The sequence below is a fragment of the Pristiophorus japonicus genome, chromosome 8 (assembly GCF_044704955.1).
Source record: "Pristiophorus japonicus isolate sPriJap1 chromosome 8, sPriJap1.hap1, whole genome shotgun sequence".
Classification (NCBI taxonomy): Eukaryota; Metazoa; Chordata; class Chondrichthyes; family Pristiophoridae; genus Pristiophorus; species Pristiophorus japonicus.
In genome coordinates, this window is record NC_091984.1 from 207,088,032 (window position 1) to 207,108,391 (window position 20,360).

Here is a 20,360-nt window from a genome sequence, read left to right on the forward strand (position 1 = left end):
ATCTATCTCCTGATTTCTTGGGTGGGCAATATTAACTCTTTAACTCAAGTTCTTTGATTATCAGGACTAGAGCATGGATGGATGGATTTTCCACTTGCCCCTTGAGTGTAAAACTAGTCCTACAGATTGGCTGGCTGTTATAGAAATCAGACAAATTTTATTTCCATTGCAATCATTGGAGATGAAAATCAACCAATTTCTAAAACGAGTGGCTAATCCTCATTGCTCAAATTGAAAATATGCTCCAAGAACTTTCTTTCAATGTGTCGTCAGTTGAGCTGATTTTTGTTCTATACACTCATGAGCGTAGGTACATGTAATTGTGTAAGTTGCTGCTGGCACAATCAGTGGTTGGCAATTCTGAAACTGAGCAAAAATGTCAGCTGAGAAATGTACATGTGCATGACATTGACCATGGAACCTAATGCACTATGTGGCATTTGGGCCCTGTTTGCATAAAATATGCACTGTGAACTCTTTAAAAAAAGGACTAGGGTTAGATTTAGAGTTAAGTTTAAAAAAAGACTTGCATTTATATAGCGCCTTTCATGACCACCAGACATCTCAAAGTGCTTTACAGCCAATGAAGTACTTTTGGAGTGTCGTAATGTGGGAAACGTGGCAGCCAACTTGTGCACAGTAAACTCCCCACAAACAGCAATGTGATAATGATCAGATAATCTGTTTTTGTTATGTTGATTGAGGGATAAATATTGGCCAGAACACTGGGGATAACTCCCCTGTTCTTCTTCGAAATATTTCCATGGGATCTTTTATGTCCACCTGAGAGGGCAGACGGCACATCCAACAGTACAGCCCTCCCTCAGCACTGTACTGGAGTATCAGCCTAGATTTATGTGATCAAATTCCTGGAGTGGGACTTGAACCCACAACCTTCTGACTCAAAGACTAGTGTGGTACCCACTGAGCCACAGCTGTCCTTGTAGATGTAGACTCAGAATTAGTTTTTTTGGGGGGGACACAAACCTTATTTTATTGAAGAGGATAGTTCACTTGGGGTGGGGGTAGACTGTACTTTGATAGATTCACCAGGAACAGAACTGTTACTGGGGTGATTATATAGCATGGCTTTACTTGCTAACATAAGCACCAGTCACAATGCATCAGCCACTACACGCTTGCAACTGCAGACACGTCACTTTCAGTATTTGCACACGTGAAGAAAGCTGAGCAGCAAGAATATTTTAATGTGTTGGGTAACAGCCTCTGGAAAATATGGGAATTTAATTGCTTACTTTACATGTTTGAAATTGTATGGAGTGAGTTTTTTATGCATAAGGTTGGCTGCAACTGGTCAAAAATGTACAATAACACTGACTATGTCAATAGAATATTACTGGAATTGTTTATTAAAATTATAGTTTTAACTAGCAGTAAAACAATTATGGAGTCGCACAATGTAAAGTGATGAACCCTCAATATCTCTTTAAAGGCACTAGTGCCCAGCCTCAGAAAAAATGATCAAAATGTTTCTCGCTATCGTAAAAATGTATCACCTATAACGTCGAATCGTGTTCTAAAATTAAGCAGGACACGTCAAGTTGACAAATGTTCCAACGAAGCATGTTCCCTGACTCTCCCTTGAATACTTATGCCGGCATGTGGGCGGGAGGGGGAGGAGGAGACGGGAGAGCGCCACTTAGCGGGGGGCGGGGGCAACTTTAAATTGGTGCCTCTGCCCTTCCTGCTTCTCCTCATCCAATAAACTAATCGCTTCGAAGAAAGTTTAAACTCTTCATTCTAAAGTATAAAGAAACAGTTAAAGTCGATACACCTAAAAACTAACATTGTAACAGCTGCCATCAGGTCAATGCTGCAGCTCTGTACCCAATTCCGGTACAGGCAACCGGAACTCATTGGGATGGAACCGGATTGCACCGTAAATTTACAACAAAAAATTGCAGTCTGCCTGACTATTCAGCGTGCTGCGAGACATGAGCGAGCCGGAGTGTGTGGGTGGTCCGTGATATAACACCGTCTACAGATAAAAGCCGGTTGCGCAACGGAAGGCAATTTGCAGCTGGAATTTACAACCTTTCAAGTCGCCGCAATAGCATGAAAGTGGCACGAAAGGAATTGCACTCATCAGTAATGACCAGGATCTGGATGTCTCTTTATTTTCCTGTAGTATTTTTTTTTTTAATTGCGTCGTGTCTCTTAGAAAATGTGTTAATAAAACCGAAAACAAACTTAATAAAACTTGGGAAGTCACTGCCTGGCGTCCCAGGGCTGAGGGCTAAAGGTTGCTGAAGCCACATGGTACTTTCGATCCTGAGGGCCGGAGCGGCTGGTTGGTTGCAGCTCCCATTCGCTGTCTCAGCCCTTGTGGACAGATCAGACATTAGTTGTGATAAAGTTACCCCTGTTACAGTAAAATCGTCTTCCACTCCTGCAATTTGCCCAAATAGTATGGGTCCGTGTAAACCAGTCACTTATTTAAATCATATATTAAAGAATGTGGTCGGGGGCCGTTTGGAAGAAACATCCGAAACTGTAGCACAGGGCAGCAGGAAAGTGACACAAGACTCGATAAAAAAGGGATTAATCTTCAAAGTTGTATCCTTATAATTAATAAAGCGAGATTCTGCAGTCCGTGCATTTTCTGTACACAGCAACTAAGATTGAAAAGTTCAATATCAGAAAATTGCATTTGGCATTTATATATATAATATATAAAATGTATGTAGCCCCCTGTGCAATATTGGGGAAGATGCTGTAATTTGCTCAGATTTTATATGACCCGCCCACCCTGATAATTGTTCACTTTGCCGGTGTGATAATCTGATCAAAATCAAGTGCATTCTCCGCTCGGCGGAAAATTGAAGTGAAGTTCAACAAAAAAAACAACCCAGAAAGACTTTTTCTTTAAACAGATCGCCCAGGAGCCGGGACCGGCGGCGTGGCTTCAGCCGTCGAGTTCTTCGCGTTGTTTTTAGTTGCATTTTCTGTGTATTCTTTTAAGTGGCCAGTTGAGGCGGGAATCCAGCCCGGATATTTAGTGGAGCCGACAGAAAAAAAAAATAAAGAGAAAATATCGCTTCAATATCCCCCAAGATGGCCGCCAATGTGGGATCGATGTTTCAATATTGGAAGAAATTTGATCTACGGCGGCTCCAGGTTAGTGACAAACCTCCACCTTTCCACCCAGTATGAGTGGTGAGAGTGGCTCCTGCACGGGCGAGGGGCCGAATCGGGCTTTTAGCGGCACTTGGCGAGAGGAAATTCACCGCTCCCGATTGATACGTATTAGAAATTGATCCCTGCCTTTGTTCAGTTCAATCATCGATCAGCAGCGCAGCCAACATGGTGCTGCACTCGGGCTGCGCACCGCCGCCGTCCCCGCTCCTGCCGGCCACTTCGCAAGAGGCTGCCTGCCCACACACACACACAGAAAGTACAAGTGATTCATGCAGTTTTAGCGGCTGTCGCGAGTTTATTATATTTAGGGAAATAGCTTCATTTTTAAAAAAATAATCAAACAAATAGGAAAGGGTGATCATTCGATGAGATACACGGCTCTCTACATTGGATTCTGGAAATTAGCCTGGTCACATCGCTTGGCTTGCTCGCTTTGCCTTGCTTATTTTTTTGACTGTAAGCTCTGGCTTAAGATCAGCAGATCGTCGGTTTTTAAGTGTATTCCTTTAAATGTTGATTAACTTTTTATCCTCTCGTACCTCATACTTATGATTTTGCGATGTGTTTGCTACTAATGTTGGACCGGACTTTTATTTCTAGACACGGAGGTCAAGCAGCAGCATCGCAGTGGTTGTAATATAACTTCTGTGGCGGATTAATTAGATAACTTTGTATTTTTTTTTAAAAACTGCTATTAGTTATTTTTTCGGGTTGGACTGTAATCGCCAAGAGAGATGAGGAAATTGACTCGAAAATGTAGTTCGGGATTTTTTTTGTTAGTTCAGTTAATGACATTTAATGTAGCAATCACTTACATTAGCTGCAGTATGTTTGCTGAAATACAATACAAAGGACGGCCGTGATAACATCTTTAGGCTAATTTGCGATCTTGAGCGTCCCGGTGCCAGTGAATGTAACTTAACAACAGACAATTGCCTGCACTGCTCCTGGTATTTGGTAAATATCTGCAGAATTGGATAGTTCATCTTGGCGGTGTAATTGTATTCGCTTCCTAATGTTGTGTAAATCAGACTCGAGCACTCGGAGACACCAGGGCTCTGTATGATTGATGTTCTGTTACATAGGAAATGACAAGAACATTTCAAAGAAATGAAAGGCGGCGGGGGGGAGGGAAAATTGCCCTGGGCTACCTGGAGCCCTGGACATGAGATTAGTGATGGTCCTATGACTTTTCGGACTGAGATGCTGGATGTAGATGTGTGGTCTTTTTAATGTTTTTCTCTCTCTGTTGTTGGCTGATTCGTCCCCAGCTGTTGTGCTGCGGTGTTGTTTTATTGGGGATGTTCTGGATGTCTTGAGCTGTGAAGTGAGCGCTAGTGTCGCCTTGGCCAGGCCAGATCTGATGGCGCCGCCCCTCGATGGGGGGATTAAAGGTGACCTTGCCGGCCCGCTGCCCTCTCGGAAAGCGAGCCTGCGAGCTCCCAACAATTCTTTTATTTGTCTGAGCTTACATGTCTTGTCGAGTTGGAGACAATTGTTTACCCAGACAGCAGGTGAACTGACACGATTAGTACGACCGCCATCCATTCGGGAGTACAGGTTTTGAATCTGTGTTAACACTTGCTGTCGAATCAGTCGGTTTCTCTCCTCCCCACCCTCCCGTCTTGCGAAATCTGTGAGAGTCACATTAGTACGCGGAAAGACTGAGGATATTTGGGAAGTGAGAATCACAGAATTTAACCTATCTTATTTTTCACAGATTGATTTATAATTTGCAAGTAACTGTTTTAGAATCTTTTTTCAGAAGAGTATTTTTAGATTTTTCTCACCGCGGTTGTGTCACAAGAAAAGTTATTTCAGTAAGTTTTGGTTTCCGGGGTATACTGTATCATTTTCTCGAGCTTTAAAGACTTTGTAGGCGGGGAATTATTTCTTCTTGGGAGGTGGGACTATAGATTCCAAAAGTCAAAAAACACCCAAATAATTCCAAAGCAAAATGCGCTGTTCTGCATTTAAATTACAGGTCACATTTAAAATAAAAGACAGATTGGATCATTTACGAATTAAATATTTATAAGATGTTTATCTTTCCCTCCCCCCTCCCCCTCCCTCTCTCCTGCCTTTTCCTGAAGGTGCTGATCATTTCTGGGATATAGTTCTCTGGCAATCAGGCACTTTATTCATTCTTCATGCACCAGCCCAGAAGTGAGTGACAACAGGCATGTTGACCATGGGGGGCACCACAGTCAGGTCTGAGCCTGTCTTCACCCAATGTCCAGACACACACATCTTCCAGCAGGTGTTGCTGGATGATAAGCAGGAGTGGGAGTCCTGGCTGTCTTTTCTTTAAACCTCTGCTTAACCAAGAGACATTGAGCCGATTGCAGTGAACCCACTTTTGCTCGAGCTAAATCCAGCTAAGTCTGCACAGCCCAGGGGTCAAACCTGGAATATCCTTGATCTATATGACTCAGCTTTATTCTGGTGGTACATTTACCAACTGAGCTGCTGTTCGAGACCGAAGATATTTTTTAAAAATACGTCAACCAAGATGTATTGGAATTATTAATGGTTTTAGCTGAAATGTTGTCTAATCAACTTAATCATGAAGGGCAACAGATTTTGTACAGCTAACGTGGGCCAGCATTGAACAGTAGAAGTGTATCTGACATATTTATTTTCTGAATTGCACAACGATTTATAGGATGGAACAGGACAATGGTGGTCTCTGTCTCCCATCCCTGTACACAGACATTGCCATCTGGTGATCATTTTGAATCTGAGGGGTTCCTTTAGCCTTCAGTATTTAACTTTTGGAGCTTTAAAATAACTGTTGTAACTCATTACTGAAGCATCACTGCCAATGGCGTGCAGTGATGAGGCATTAACTATGAAGCAGATCTGCTGCATTTATGGTGATACTGTGATTTTTAAAGTTTGTAGCTCAAAAGAGCTGCAAATACTTCAAGTAAATATTTTTTTTAATGAGTAGAAAAACACTATTTGACTAAAAACACATCAGTATTAATTAAACAGATCAAATTTATTCATTGATCGGGCAAGTCAGTGAGGAATGAAGTGTAAGATAGAGAGGTGTGAATGTAAAAAAGTTTTCTGTGTCTTAACTTTTCTAACTCCCTTCACTAGTGATTGATGGTTTACCACATAAATGTCAAAGTCAGAGTATAGGTTGGTTACAGAGAAGCAATGGCTTTACCTGAAGAGATTGATGGGATCAATTAACAAGAGAAATTGTGACATTGCTAAAAGACAGATTACTGTACTCTGGAGAGAGGGAAAATTCTCCTCCCTTCCCGTCTAAGCACAGATCTACTAATGCACGCAAATGGGATTCATCACCGTTTGAAAGTAATAAACTTTTTAATGTATTTTTATTAATTAATTTTGCTTTGGGGTGAACTAAATTCTGGAGTGAATGTACCCATTAACCTCTTCAAATTTAAAATTTCCAGTTATTAGAAAAAAAAGCAAAGGCAAAATGTGGTACAGTGCATTAGAGAATTGTTCTTTACTTCTGAGATCTGGCCACTTTTATAAGGGTTCTCTCTGAAATAACTTATGGCAGTTGTAGCCCGGTTCCAGTGGACATGGACCATAGCCCATAACTTCCCATTATTTGGTACTAAACTGATAGTCAGAGAGCCCATACGAATGATGTGGGAAATAAAAATGTCATAATGGTTTGGCAGTGGCGCTCTTTTTAAAAAAAAAAAAACTACAGTCAAAATGTCTCAATGCATTTCGCACAATTAATTACTTTGGAAATGCAACGACTGTTAAATTGTGATTAAGACACATGTTTAGATCAGAATTGAGGGAGCTTTACTCTGCATCAGAAAGTGCTACATCTGATCTGAGAGTGCTTAATACTATCACCGGGTCTCCAAAGTGGAAACTTGTGCCATCCCCAGCACCAAAGATCATTCCCTCCACTGCCTAAAAATAATTTGATGGTCTTGCACAGAAAACAGCCAGAGGATTTGTTAATTTGATGTCAATATTTTTCTATTTATGAATCTGTGAAATGAAAGGACACCATTTCAAAAGAAGTCTTTTGACTTGAATGTTATTTATATTAACTAAATATGCACAATGTGATGGTGTTTATTAGATGATTAAACAGGATGTAATAAATTGTAAGCCTGCTGCAGTGTGTAATAAAAAGCATACACCTCGCCACATTGCCAACAAGTACACTGCGTACTGTTCAACCATTGGAGGCCGTGCCTTCAGCTGCCTTAGCCCCAAGCTCTGGAACTCCCTCCCTAAACCTCTCCGCTTCTCTACTTTTCTTTCCTCCTTTAAGACGTCCTTAAAACCTACCTCTTTGACCAAGCTTTTGATCATCTGCTGTAATTTCTTTTTTTGTGGCTCGGTGTCAAATTTATTTGTTTTATCTTATAACACTCCTGCGAAGCATCTTGGGGCGTTTTACTATGTTACCTGTGCTATATAAATACAAGTTGTTGTTGTGTATACAATAGCCATTTTTGAAATGCATGCAGGCTGTTGGTTTTTTTTGTTTAAAAATATCAAGTAATTACTTGAATGTCGAGTAATCTTGTAAAAATAAGTTTGTAGTTACTTTATTGGACTCTGTTGTGCAGTAGTGCAAGATAATGTGATTGTGTGTGTCAGGACTTTGTTGTGTTTTGCATGATTGGAGTGTTGGGGAAAGAAAGAAATAGAGAAAGAACTTGCATTTATATAGCACTTTTTCAAGGACATCCCAATGGGCTTTACAGCCAATAAAATACTTTTGAAATGTAGTAACATTGTTGTAATGTAGGAAACACAGGTTCCACAAACAGCAGTGAAATAAACCACCAGATCATTTGTTTTAGGTGTTGGTTGAGGGATAAATGTTGGCCAGGACACCAGGAGAACTCCCCTGCTCTTCGAATAGTGCCATAGGATCTTTTATGTCCACTTGAGAGGGTAGACGGCACTTTGCTTTAACATCCCATCTGATAGATGGCACCCATTACCGTTCAGCACTCCCTCAGTACTTCACTGAAGTGTCAGCCTAGATCATGTGTTCATGAAGTTTGAATCCACAACCTTCTGACTCAGAGGTGAGAGTGGTACCACTGAGCCAAAGCTGACACCCAGAAGGTTGTCTGAATTTCTGTATTAATTTTTGCTTGAATGTTCCTTTTTTTTCTCATTTATTTTCTCTATCTCTTCATGGGGAAGCCCAAGTAGCTCTTATTTATATTTAATTTTATCGTTGAGTTTTGACAGGCTAGTCATTGGGGTTAAGGGGGAATCACAGCTCAATGATGTCATCGCCTGATGTCCACACATGTACTTCCAGCAGAGTCACTGGTGTAATCTATGCACCTGTGAGGATGCTCACAGGTGTTGTAGGTGGGCGCCGGAGGGACTGGAGTGCATCATCACCCCTGGCAACCAAATTATAATTTGATTTTAATGTCTAAAGTTTAATTTGTTTAAGTTGTCGGTTTTAGTGCCCCCCCCCCTTTTAGCCAGGGGGCACTTGTATAATTTATGTTTTAGTGCCTCAAAAAAAAGGAGAAAAAAAGGGTCCACTTGAAAAGATTTTGGAGTGTGCCCCTCCTCCCCCTTTAATCAGGGGGTACTTGATTATTTGTTTTCTGCAAAATAGTTGTAGAGCTGTTGCATTGTGAATGGCTTAGCCAGTTACATAATGTTCACAAGACTCAATAAAACCCCAGTCAGTTGAGTCTAGTTCATCCACGATGAGGTATGCAGTTGTGAGCCTAGTGGATGGACTGGTAATGTGTATTGTGATTGTTAAACCTTTGCTATTACGAACTAGTTGATTTATTAACAATGTGTTGCTATGAATTCTTAAGCAAAGAACCCATGAAGCAAATACATTACAACTGGGTATCAAACAGGAACCCCACCCCATTTATATTCATCCTGCCCTCTTTCCTAACCTAGGCCAAATTTATCCCTACTGCCTCCCTAGCAAAGATCAGCTAACCGTACAAATCAGGGCTCAAACCAGGGATCTTCCTGGCCTGTATAATTTGAGCTACTCACTGAGCTACCAGCGAGTGGCTGTCTGGATCTTGGTGTTCAGCTTGAAATTCTAGCTGTAGATCCCATGTATTGATGTCAAAACATGTATCTAATGTGAATTAATGTTGTAATCTGTTGGTGGGATTTCTAAATATTAATATGCAATGTTCTATATGGGTGGCGGACTGAGGTGACAGTTGGGAACAGAGAAGCACAATATTGCCTCGTCTCGGGTTGATTTGCCAACTATTCTGAAGAAAGTATCATTGCGATGTCTTCATAGCGTGATCGTTTATATCGCCCTGGAATGTGATAACTTTTAAGACGGATGGGGTAGGAGGATAGTACTTCAGGTGTAATTGGAATTTATTCCAGGAATAACTGCAATACCTTATTTATTTTTCTTCACGTGGCATGTCCCCACGATGGCACGGGCCAGATTGAGAACTGGCTGCGTTGTTAATTCTAAATATCATTCTCTCACATTGGACCTCTGATGCACTGTGGTAACTGGGTATGCTGCTTTCATCTCATTGAGAAAAGTGGACTGCATAACATTTAGAATTCAAAACAAAACAGCATTCCAGTCATTTATTAAAAGTATATTCTGTTTGATCGTTTATATCGCCCTGGAATGTGATAACTTTTAAGACGGATGGGGTAGGAGGATAGTACTTCAGGTGTAATTGGAATTTATTCCAGGAATAACTGCAATACCTTATTTATTTTTCTTCACGTGGCATGTCCCCACGATGGCACGGGCCAGATTGAGAACTGGCTGCGTTGTTAATTCTAAATATCATTCTCTCACATTGGACCTCTGATGCGCTGTGGTAACTGGGTATGCTGCTTTCATCTCATTGAGAAAAGTGGACTGCATAACATTTAGAATTCAAAACAAAACAGCATTCCAGTCATTTATTAAAAGTATATTCTGTTTGCAATGTGCTGAAAACCATGTAATAAAGAGTAACAAACTGTTTCCTGCTACTCCTTTCAGTTGTTTGTTAAGTTGTGTCTCTTTTTGCAAATGTTGAGTTTATGAAGGTGAGTGAGGTTATTGCTGGGAATTAATATTTTCTCACTTTATTCAGTGTCCACATCAGCACTTTGTAAGGTCAGGCAAAGTACAGTATGTTTCAGTATACCGTTCTCTTCCACTGCTCAAACAATGTACCTTCACTCCATTGTCTGAAGAACTGAATTTGTCTGACCTTTCTGTTTCCCACACTTTCCACCTGTAAATAAGACTGCCAGTTCAGTGCCTAATTTGGGATAGTTTTTGTGTTGTATCCGCTAAATTCTGAATTAAGACTGATCGGGCTCCTTTCACTTGAGACCCTTTCAGCTAAGAAAGGAAACTTTTGGATCATTCACTTAAACCAATATTGTCTAATAGAAATTGCTGACTAGCCACAGGAGTAGCTACGGCGACTGTTTTAGCACATGCAATAATTTTAATAGAACACGCCTTACATACACTCAGGTAAAGGTACTTCACGTGTGTGTATATATAATTAGCAAACATTTACCACCATTTAACAACCAAGGAAGTAAAGCACTCAATGATCAAAAAAAATTGCACACCTGATTTTCATTTTAACCAACATATGCAAAAACAGTTAAAATACGCATTCATAGGCTGTGCAAATAGGAGTATTGTGATCACATGCTCAACAGCGTTGTCTATTACTTATGTTTTATTTACTGATCAGAAATCCGATTCGCTACATCTGGACTCCCAGTTAGCCACATGTGACTTGTGGCTATTGGACAGCACTGGCTTAGACTGGATTCAAAGCCGACTTGTAGAGATAAAAAAAACATGACTTCAGTAGTTTACAGTTACTCATCAAGTTGAAGATTGTCTTGAGAGGGCTCCCCCGATGGTTCAGGAGTACCCCATTTTATGCTGGATTAACTGATCTAAGCCTGGGCAGTGGTATGGGTGCTACACATGTCTTAGGATCCCCAAATTGGTGCATAAGCAGAAAGATTCCTCCTCCTTTGGTCTTTCTAATGTCCCTTTGCTGGAAGATATGTGTGTGTGTGTGTGTGTGTGTGATAATGTTGGGTGAGGACAGGGTTAGTTACACATGCATGAAGGATGGGACACATTGTGAGGTGTCTGGGCGTTGTGAATGCCGAAGGCAATGTACACCAGCATGATTTAATGCCTTCAGGAGAGGAGGAGAAAAAAGGGAAGAAGTAGGAGAGAGGAAGAAAATCCCTTTAAGTGGCTGGTATTTTTATTTGCTGGTGTCTGTGACTGAGTGGACGTGTAATTCAAACTGAAGTGTGATTTGCCCCAGGGACTATGCCATAGTTCTCCCTTTTACACTTGGAATAATTCTTGTTGCTGTGTTTGCGCATCCCTTTTGTGATTGGTGATCCAAATTGAACACAGTTTGTTCAAGCAGTGCATTATATAGTCTTGGGGAACTTGTATTCCACTATTGTTGCTACTTAACACAGCAATTTATTCCTCATTGCCTCACCTCTACTAATTCTGTTTCATTCATTTTGCCCTTATGTCACTCATTGCCTAGTATGTGATACTTTGTATTTATCTATAATATAGTAAACATTTTTTATATTACAACCATGCTCTGTTGTAACTTCCTATGTCCACATCTTTAGTGGAAACTGTATGTAGATCTGTCGTGTTGGAATTATACGGTCCCACCAAGGGAAGCACTGCAATCTAGACAATTTTATATGGGCATTTACGATTACGAATATATATAGAGGAATTTATAATAGAAAAAAAGTTAACAGGAAATGCACACCAACATTAGGTTTTAATATATTATAGATAAGAACTAATTCTAAGACCTTCAAATGGAGATTAAATCATGTCTGCATGTCCTGCTGAATTATTCTCTGTCCTCCAACCCTGCTTCACCTGAAGGCTATACTAGGTCTCGACTCCTTTTGTTCAATGCCATGGTCAGTATTACATTTTAACTCCCAACTGTCTGCTTATTTGCACAAATGATCCCTATTCTATTGTCAACTGCAGGTTTGATAGTCTTAGCTTCGGTTTCAGTATCCAAGTCATTTATGTAAATCAGAAACAACAGAGATCAAGGCAGTGATCAAGATGAAATTCCACTCTGTTGTGTCTGTAAGCACTCTAGTAATGACTCCACAAGGTAAGGTATTGTACTTGAACTGTGGTGACCTTAGTCCATTTATTACAGCTCCTGAGGGAGGGTACAACATGGTGAGCTCCCTTTTATACCTGGTTACCTGTCGTGTATGGGTGATCCCTAGGTCTTCACCAGTTGCACCCTCTTGTGGTACAAGCATAGTGTATACAGTGTGAAGGTACATCCAATAGTCTTATGTAACTGTACATTGAGTGTACAGGGAGTATACTTATGCTATACATACACAACATCACTCTCCCCATAGTCTTTGCATTGTGTGCTCTGGCCCTAGACTTGAGTGCCCAAAGCCCTTGCACCTTGTCTATGCTTTGGCTTGGCTCTCTCCCTGTTGACCCCCAAGTCCTTATTGACACAACATTGGGAAATGGTCAGCAGTGGATGGTTTGAGGTAGCAGTGGGGGTTGAGTAGATTCTGGGTGTGATCCATGTGTGTCCATGGCTACATACAACCATTCCCCCCCCCCCATACATAGACCATGTGTGTGGCTCAACACTTTCATGTGCATATATGTACAGAAAGAAAGAACAAAAAAAAACCATAGGATTAATTACATCACTGGGTTCTGCAGTAGTGAAACAAGTACATTTTACAGGTAAGGTACATACGTGGTATCACAGTCTTGCCCCTGGGTTGTGTAGCTGAGGGCACTAGGTTCAGAGTGACCGGACTGTGTCCAGGTTATCTGATGGCAGCGCTGCGCCCCCTGCCAGCTGGGTGGGCTAGGATCGCTCACCTGGCTGTGTCTCAGGGCCTTTGCCGTTGCCTAGTGGTGGATAGAGCCACAGGAGTGTGTGGCCTCCTTGTCCTCCTTTGAGGGCTGCGGTGTCTCTTTGCTGCCCTTCAGCGATAGTGGGAGCCTGGTCATCCTAGGTCCCGTTGGGAGAGCTGGAGGATGCTAGTTTGCTCGTGGTACTGGCCCAGGTGGCCAGGGAGGTAGAGCTGATAAGGGGCAGGGTACCGGTAGTGGTGCCTTTGCCATCCACTGATCGCTGGCTCTGCAGCTGGTATGCTCCCTCTGTGTGTAGCCATGCTCCCTGGGGCATCACATTGGTCCCGGAGGCGCAGGCTACATAGTCGGGTAGCCCGCTGAACCTGGGTGCTTCCGACGGGAGGTTGCCCTCGGTTTTGTCAGCATACATGTAGAACCCGGCATCGCACAACAGCGCTTCATTTATTCTCATAATACATTGGTTCCGACCGCAATCACCCGACTTATGGTTAGTTACATTTACAAACTTAAATTTGTCAATTACATCTTTCACATGTATTACCGGCATCGCTGTATAAAGAGTGGAACTGTCCCTTTAATTGTGATGGGTTGCCGGTCTCCTTTAAGACGGCCTTGCAATCTTTACCACAATCCGGTTTGCTGCTCGGCACCAAGTGTTGCTCCATCAACGCTGCCCCTCGTGGTCTGGCCACCGACATCTTTACTTCAGGCACTTCACCTCGTGGTTCGGACGCCATCTTCTTTCTCTCCACGAGGTAGGCTGCAGTGAACCTTTTCTCCCCAGGTTCTGCCATGGAAGCAGGGAAGTTGCCTTCTGCGCCGATTTTCTTTCTCCAGAGTCCCATCACTGGAGCCTGGAAGATGAGGTCGGGTCATTCTGGCTGGAGCATCTCGCAGTTGGGTTGAGCGGTCTGTATCGTCTCCACACAGTCGAGTTGAGCGGCTGGTTTTTCAGGTGCTGTGCTAGATCCAACTTCGGGGCCGCGGAGGATGTCGATCGCTGGAGGTTGGAGGTTTGCCCAGCTCCAATGGATCTCTTTCATCCATCTTCTCCCTAATAGCGTTGGACCGTCCCCAGCAACGATCCACAAAGGTAAATTGTGCATCGCGCCGTCATGGGACACCTGGACATCCATGCTGCCAACGACTGGGATGATGTCGTTTATGTAGGTGAGCAGCTTCGCATGGATTGGGATCATTTTAGGTTGTTCGACAGGATTGTCCCAGAGTTTCTCAAAGGCCACCTGATTCATCAGTGACTGGCTCGTCCCTGTGTCCACCTCCATCGTGACTGGAACTCCGTTGATTTCGATTTCCATTTTCAGTGGGGAACTCTGGGTGGTGCAGGTAAACACTCCGTACACCTTATCATGAGGCTGAGCTGCCTCATGGACTCTCTTCATCGTACTGGAGTCTGGGTGATCGGCCAACTTTTCATCAACTCAGTGAGTACGATTTCTCTTGCACATTCTCTAGAGGTGGCCCTTCGTGTTACATCCTTTGCATGTATAGTCTTTATAGCGGCATTGGTGGGCCCTGTGATTTCCTCCACAGCGCCAGCATGGGGTTAGCCGGTTGGCCCCATGTGGCAGACTCAGGGTTGCGGGACTTGGGGTTCTGTTCTCTCTTCCCTGAGAGAAACCGCTTGCAGCAGCCCAACTCTAAAAGGCGCCAGTCAGTTCACAGTACTTGCCGGATTAGAGTCCTGGGCGTGAGTCCGCTTGGAATCGCAGGCCAAGATCATGAATGTCTGGCTCACTTTAATTGCCTTCTGCAGGGTGACCGTGGTATCCGCAGATAGCAGCTTGTGGAGGAGGCTCTTGTGGCTGCTTCCAAATAACAAAGATGTCCTGCAGTGCTTCGGTGAGGTGGTCGCCAAAATCACACAGTGCAGTCAATCGTCTGAGGTCTGTAGCATATTTTGCGATTTCTTGGCCTTCGGGTCACCGGTGGGTGCAGAACCAGTGTCTGGCTGTGAGGATGCTCTCTTTAGGTTTGAGTTGTTCCTGTATCATCATTACGAGCTCCACATATATTTTGGTCATTGTCTTCTCTGGGGCTAGCAAGTTCCTGACGAGGCCATAGACGGTGGGCCCACAATTGCTGAGCAGAATAGCTCTGTGCTATCAACCAGCGAGGTCGGGGTTTCTCCCGCTAGGTCGTTCGCAATAAAAAAAGTGTTCGAACCTTTCCACAAAGGCCTCCCAATCTTCCTCATCGACGAATTGTTGAAATGTGCCAAGGTTAGCCAGTTTCGCGTGGAAATTCATAATATCGTCGCCAGTTGTTGTGTCTATAAGCACTCTAGTAATGATTCCACGAGGCAAGGTATTATACTTGAACTGTGGTGACCTTAGTCCATTTATTACAGCTCCTGAGTGAGGGTACAGCATGGTGAGCTCCCTTTTATACCTGGTTACCTGTTGTGTACAGGTGACCCCTAGGTCTCCACCAGTTGTCCCCTCTGGTGGTACAAGCATCATGTATACAGTGTGAAGGTACATCCAGGAGTCTTATGTAACTGTACATTGAGTGTACAGGGAGTATATTTATGTTATACATACACAACACACTCCACTTCTCTCCATTTTTCAACATTTTTTAGGAAGTCTGAGACTGTACAGTGTTCTGGTCAGGCCAGACCCTCGACACTGTGTTCTGGTCATTGAGATGCCAGGGAAACATGCAAGCACTGAAAGCAGTGTAGTGAAGGGTCATAAAACTGAATGTGGACATTTGCCCTGCCCACATAGCATAGCACTGCACTTATCTAAGTTATACATAATTTTTCAGTTATGAGCCCAATCACCCAACACATTAAGATCTGCCTGAAGCAGACGAGTGTCATTACAGTCCTAATACTCGCACAGATCTTGGTATCATCTGCACATTTTCAGATTGTACCCCCAACACCTACATAATAAAAATTTTACAGAGCAAAGGTCCTAACACTGATCTCTGTGGGACACCATTGATGACTGGTCTCCAAACAGATCCAAATTCAGTTCTCAATCCAGCTCAATATATTACCATTAATACCAGAGGCTTCGATCTTACAGAGAAGCCTCTTGTGCGATATCTTATCAAAAGCTTTTTGGAAGTCTATAAGCAGACAATGTCTACTGGACCTCCTTCATCCGCCAACTTTGTAACTTCTTCAAAAAATACAATTAGATTTGTAAGACATGGCCTTTTTATGAAGCCATGTTGGGTGTCCCTAATAGGCCTCTCTCTATCCAAGTATTCATATATTGTTTCCCTAATGACTTCTTCAAGCATCTTACCTATTATTGATATTAAACTAATGTGCCTATAGTTACCCCAGTCTGTCTTGTCACCATTTTTAATGATGGGGACTACATTATTAAGTCCAGTCCCGAGGAACTATTCCAGAGTGCAGTAAGCTGTAAAAATTCAAGCTCGGGGCTCGCACAGCACATGCCCCATCTCCCCTCGGGCCCTCGGGTGGATGATATCTGGCCTGGCTGCTCTGTCTTTTTTCAACTTCTTAATTCTTTCTAAAACAATATGTTCATCCATGTTAATATTACTAGTTTTGTTAGTAACATTAAATTCTAATAGATGAGCATCATCTTCAAGGGTGAAGACCGAATCAAAGTATCATTTAATATTTCCACCATACCCAGTGAGTCCTTTGTAACCTGTCCTTGAACATTCTTGAATGACCCACTACAGTCTTTCACAGTTCTCTTGACTCGTCACATAACTGAAAAAACTTTCCCCATTACTTCCACAGTTGTCTACGATCCTTTTTTACATTAGCCTGTTTGCTGACCTAATAACAACCTTTGTTTTCTTTAGTTGTTCCTTGTATTCCACTCTGTTTAGTTGAGTATTAAATATCTAATTTATAGAAACAAATTCCGTTTACATCTTATTTGTCTTTGTACATAACCTTGGCTTTTTCTTATCACATTTCCTTCTTTTGACTTTGGGTACATTTGTTTTCCACATTTTTTTATAACTTGTCTAGAACCTCTGCCACACTGATCTTCCAATATTCCATGGTATTTGTACCATACAATTAGACACCATGTTATCCTCTAGTGAATTCTCCAGAAAATATTTAATATTTTAATTACTTTTTTACAACTAGACTTCACCACCACTTTTATCTTCTCGAGTTCTAATTTTCCTCCTACTTATTGCACTGGAAGATGCTCATTGTTGTGCTTGCTCTCTTAGCTATTCTCATTTACAGGCCCCTTTTCCCACTCCTGATGTCTTAAGTCTGTTTCTGTGTAGTTTGATATTCTGATCCAAAAGTTCACCCTGCATGCTTCCAAAATGCTTCGTGTATTCAGTTTCCCTCCCTCAAATTTCATTTTCATTGTCCTTTTTATCCATTTTTTGGATTGGTGAATATTATGTTCTGGTATTTTTATCATTACCTGCTTTAACGAAGAAATAACTTTTAAGTCTATCTTAAGTATAGAAAGAATTGCAATCAAAATACTTGGTAAATAGCAGCAGTAATCTTCTCATCTGGTGTTGACATAAATTGGACTTGAGCACACTCAAAGGCACAGTATTAATGTTGATACATTGGTATCTTTTTCATTTAAAATAATGATACTCTAATGCATCTGGACCTTGACAAGTGATGTGCCATGGGATTGTTACGTATGAAAAGTGGTGTTTAATGGAAGAAGCAACGAAAAATGGTGCAAAATTGTCCAATATTACTCGATTGATTGTATTGTTAAGCAATGTGTTGGGTCAGCAAGCTTTTTCATAAGGTTAGAAAAATCTAAATTATTTATTGTATAATGTTAACCGTTGATCAGTGGCAGAAAAATATTTTGTAGCACTGCATACTACTGAGATTTGAGGTGTGAAGCCTTGGGTCGTTGAGCAGCTTGGAACATTGGACTTCATACCTGAACCCAAGTTCACATTGACAAATGGAATTGACAAATAGAATTAAAGTCTACCCCACATTCACTATTTTGTGTAGCTGGTACAGACCCCCTTATTTTAGAGTCTCTGTGATTATCATCATAAGTAGCGCTCAACACTAAAGATACATATAAGAATATATGAAAAAACAAAGATGAGAAAAGATCATTCAGCCCATCAAAGCTCATCTCTTTAATAAATTTTGCATCTTAATATCCAACTATAGTTTGAATGACTATAGATTATGTCTTTAGACTTCCAAATGTTTGTTACTCTTTAAATAAAGAAATTATTTGTAACTTTACTCTTTCACCAATTTAAATTCCTACATTCTTTGCTTAATATCTGATTTTACTATAATCTGTTACAATAACAACTCGCATTTATATAGTGCCTTTAACATGGACAAAAACATTCCAAGGTGCTTCAGAGATTTAATCAGAAAAAAGAATAGGTGCTGAGCCAATGAAGGAGATATTAGGAGGGGTTATCTATACCATTAATATTATCCAAACCATTTAATATTATCTGTACCATTGAATACTATGGGCCCGAAATTCATTGACATACCGCTTGCTTACCGCCCAAAAATACAAGTTTTGTCAAAAAACAAGTTTCATGAGTGACAAAACCCCGGGCGGTATGCACACCACCCGCCCAAGTAGAACCGCCCACATACCGCCCAAAAGTGCAAGTTTCATGACATACCATTGGCATATCGCCGGAACTGCATACCGTCCTGGAGAGGATGCTTTTAAGTAGACCTTAAGTGGGCAGTATGTACACAGAGCTGACAGGCTTGTTTGATATTTATAGTTCTCCACAGTTTGATGTATTTTTAAATAGATTGTAGTATTTTCTAGTGTTAGGCAATAATATAAATGGTCTAATAAAGCCTTATGTACTCCTTTATTAATGAACTTTAATAAAAATATTATTAGTCTCTCTCACCCCCCAGTCTCTCTCACCCCCCAGTCTCTCCCACCCCCAATCTCTAGCTCCCCCCAGTCTCTCTCACCCCCCCAGTCTCTCTCAGCCCCCCAGTCTCTCTCACCCCCCCAGTCTCTCTCACCCCCCCAGTCTCTCTCTCACCCCCCAGTCTCTCTCTCACCCCCCAGTCTCTCTCTCACCCCCCAGTCTCTCTCTCTCTCTCTCACCCCCCAGTCTCTCTCTCACCCCCCAGTCTCTCTCTCACCCCCCAGTCTCTCTCTCACCCCCCAGTCTCTCTCTCACCCCCCAGTCTCTCTCTCACCCCCCAGTCTCTCTCTCACCCCCCAGTCTCTCTCTCACCCCCCAGTCTCTCTCCACCCCCCAGTCTCTCTCTCACCCCCCAGTCTCTCTCTCACCCCCCCAGTCTCTCTCTCACCCCCCAGTCTCTCTCTCACCCCCCAGTCTCTCTCTCACCCCCCAGTCTCTCTCTCACCCCCCAGTCTCTCTCTCACCCCCCAGTCTCTCTCTCACCCCCCAGTCTCTCTCTCACCCCCCAGTCTCTCTCTCACCCCCCAGTCTCTCTCTCACCCCCCAGTCTCTCTCTCACCCCCAGTCTCTCTCCCACCCCCAGAGTCTCTCTCACCCCCTCCAGTCTCTTCCCCCCCCCACAGTCTCTCTTGCCCCAACCCCCCCAGTCTCTCTCACCCCACTCCCCCCCCAGTCTCTCTCACCCCACTACCCCCCAGTCTCTCACCCCACTCCCTCCCCAGCCTCTCCCACCCCACCCCCCCCAGTCTCTTTCCCCCCCCCACCCCCCAGTCTCTTTCCCCCCCCCCCCCCACACATGAATTTCACCAAATTCGGGCCCTTTTATGTGTACCTTGAAAAAGTCCCTTCTTAACCACCTTCTTTCTGAATTGTAAACTTGACAATTGTTAAGTATGGAAGAACTCCACAAGACTGAGTATTGTGAGCTAAAACTAATGTAACCTTAGTCTCTTTCATACTTCAGAGTGCCTAAGCAGCATGGCGGACAACCTTTTATATTCCCTTGCACGAGGTGTGCAGGTGACCCTTGGGCCTCCCAACAGTTGCACCCTCTGGTGGCAAATCTTATACGGTTACAATGTTTATATACATAACATCACTCCTCCCCAAAGTCTTTGATACAAATTATTGACAAGTTGAGACGACACGAGGCCCTACGCTCCCTGGTTGATTGTCCGAGTTCAAACTCTGGCATGGGTGAGTTGGTCAGACCATTGCTATACTGCAGCGCGGCTGGTCTGACAGGACTGTTGGGAATGGTGGGTTCATCCTCTTGATTGACAGCGAGGTTGATTGCTGGTTGGGTGTGTGTTGGTGGATCAATGATGGTGATGTCCTTTTAATGTTGTTCCTGGTTGTCGGTGAACAGCAGGTTGGTCTGATCCAAATGCTTTCTGCACGTTTG

General features: G+C 42.7%; 2 protein-coding genes across 2 annotated transcripts in view; one reads left to right on the forward strand and one right to left on the reverse strand.

The window, feature by feature from the left end:
* The window catches only part of LOC139268964 (myosin regulatory light chain 2, ventricular/cardiac muscle isoform), a 63,519-nt gene extending 59,417 nt beyond the window's left edge, over positions 1-4,102 (reverse strand). The window contains exon 1 of the mRNA XM_070887861.1: positions 3,975-4,102. Coding sequence (XP_070743962.1) covers positions 3,975-4,028 — 54 coding nt within the window. The 5' untranslated portion in view covers positions 4,029-4,102. The remainder of the gene's footprint in view (positions 1-3,974) is intronic.
* Positions 3,054-20,360, forward strand: part of cux2b (cut-like homeobox 2b) — a 299,039-nt gene continuing 281,732 nt past the window's right edge. Inside the window, exon 1 of the mRNA XM_070887855.1 lies at positions 3,054-3,138. Coding sequence (XP_070743956.1) covers positions 3,076-3,138 — 63 coding nt within the window. The 5' untranslated portion in view covers positions 3,054-3,075. The remainder of the gene's footprint in view (positions 3,139-20,360) is intronic.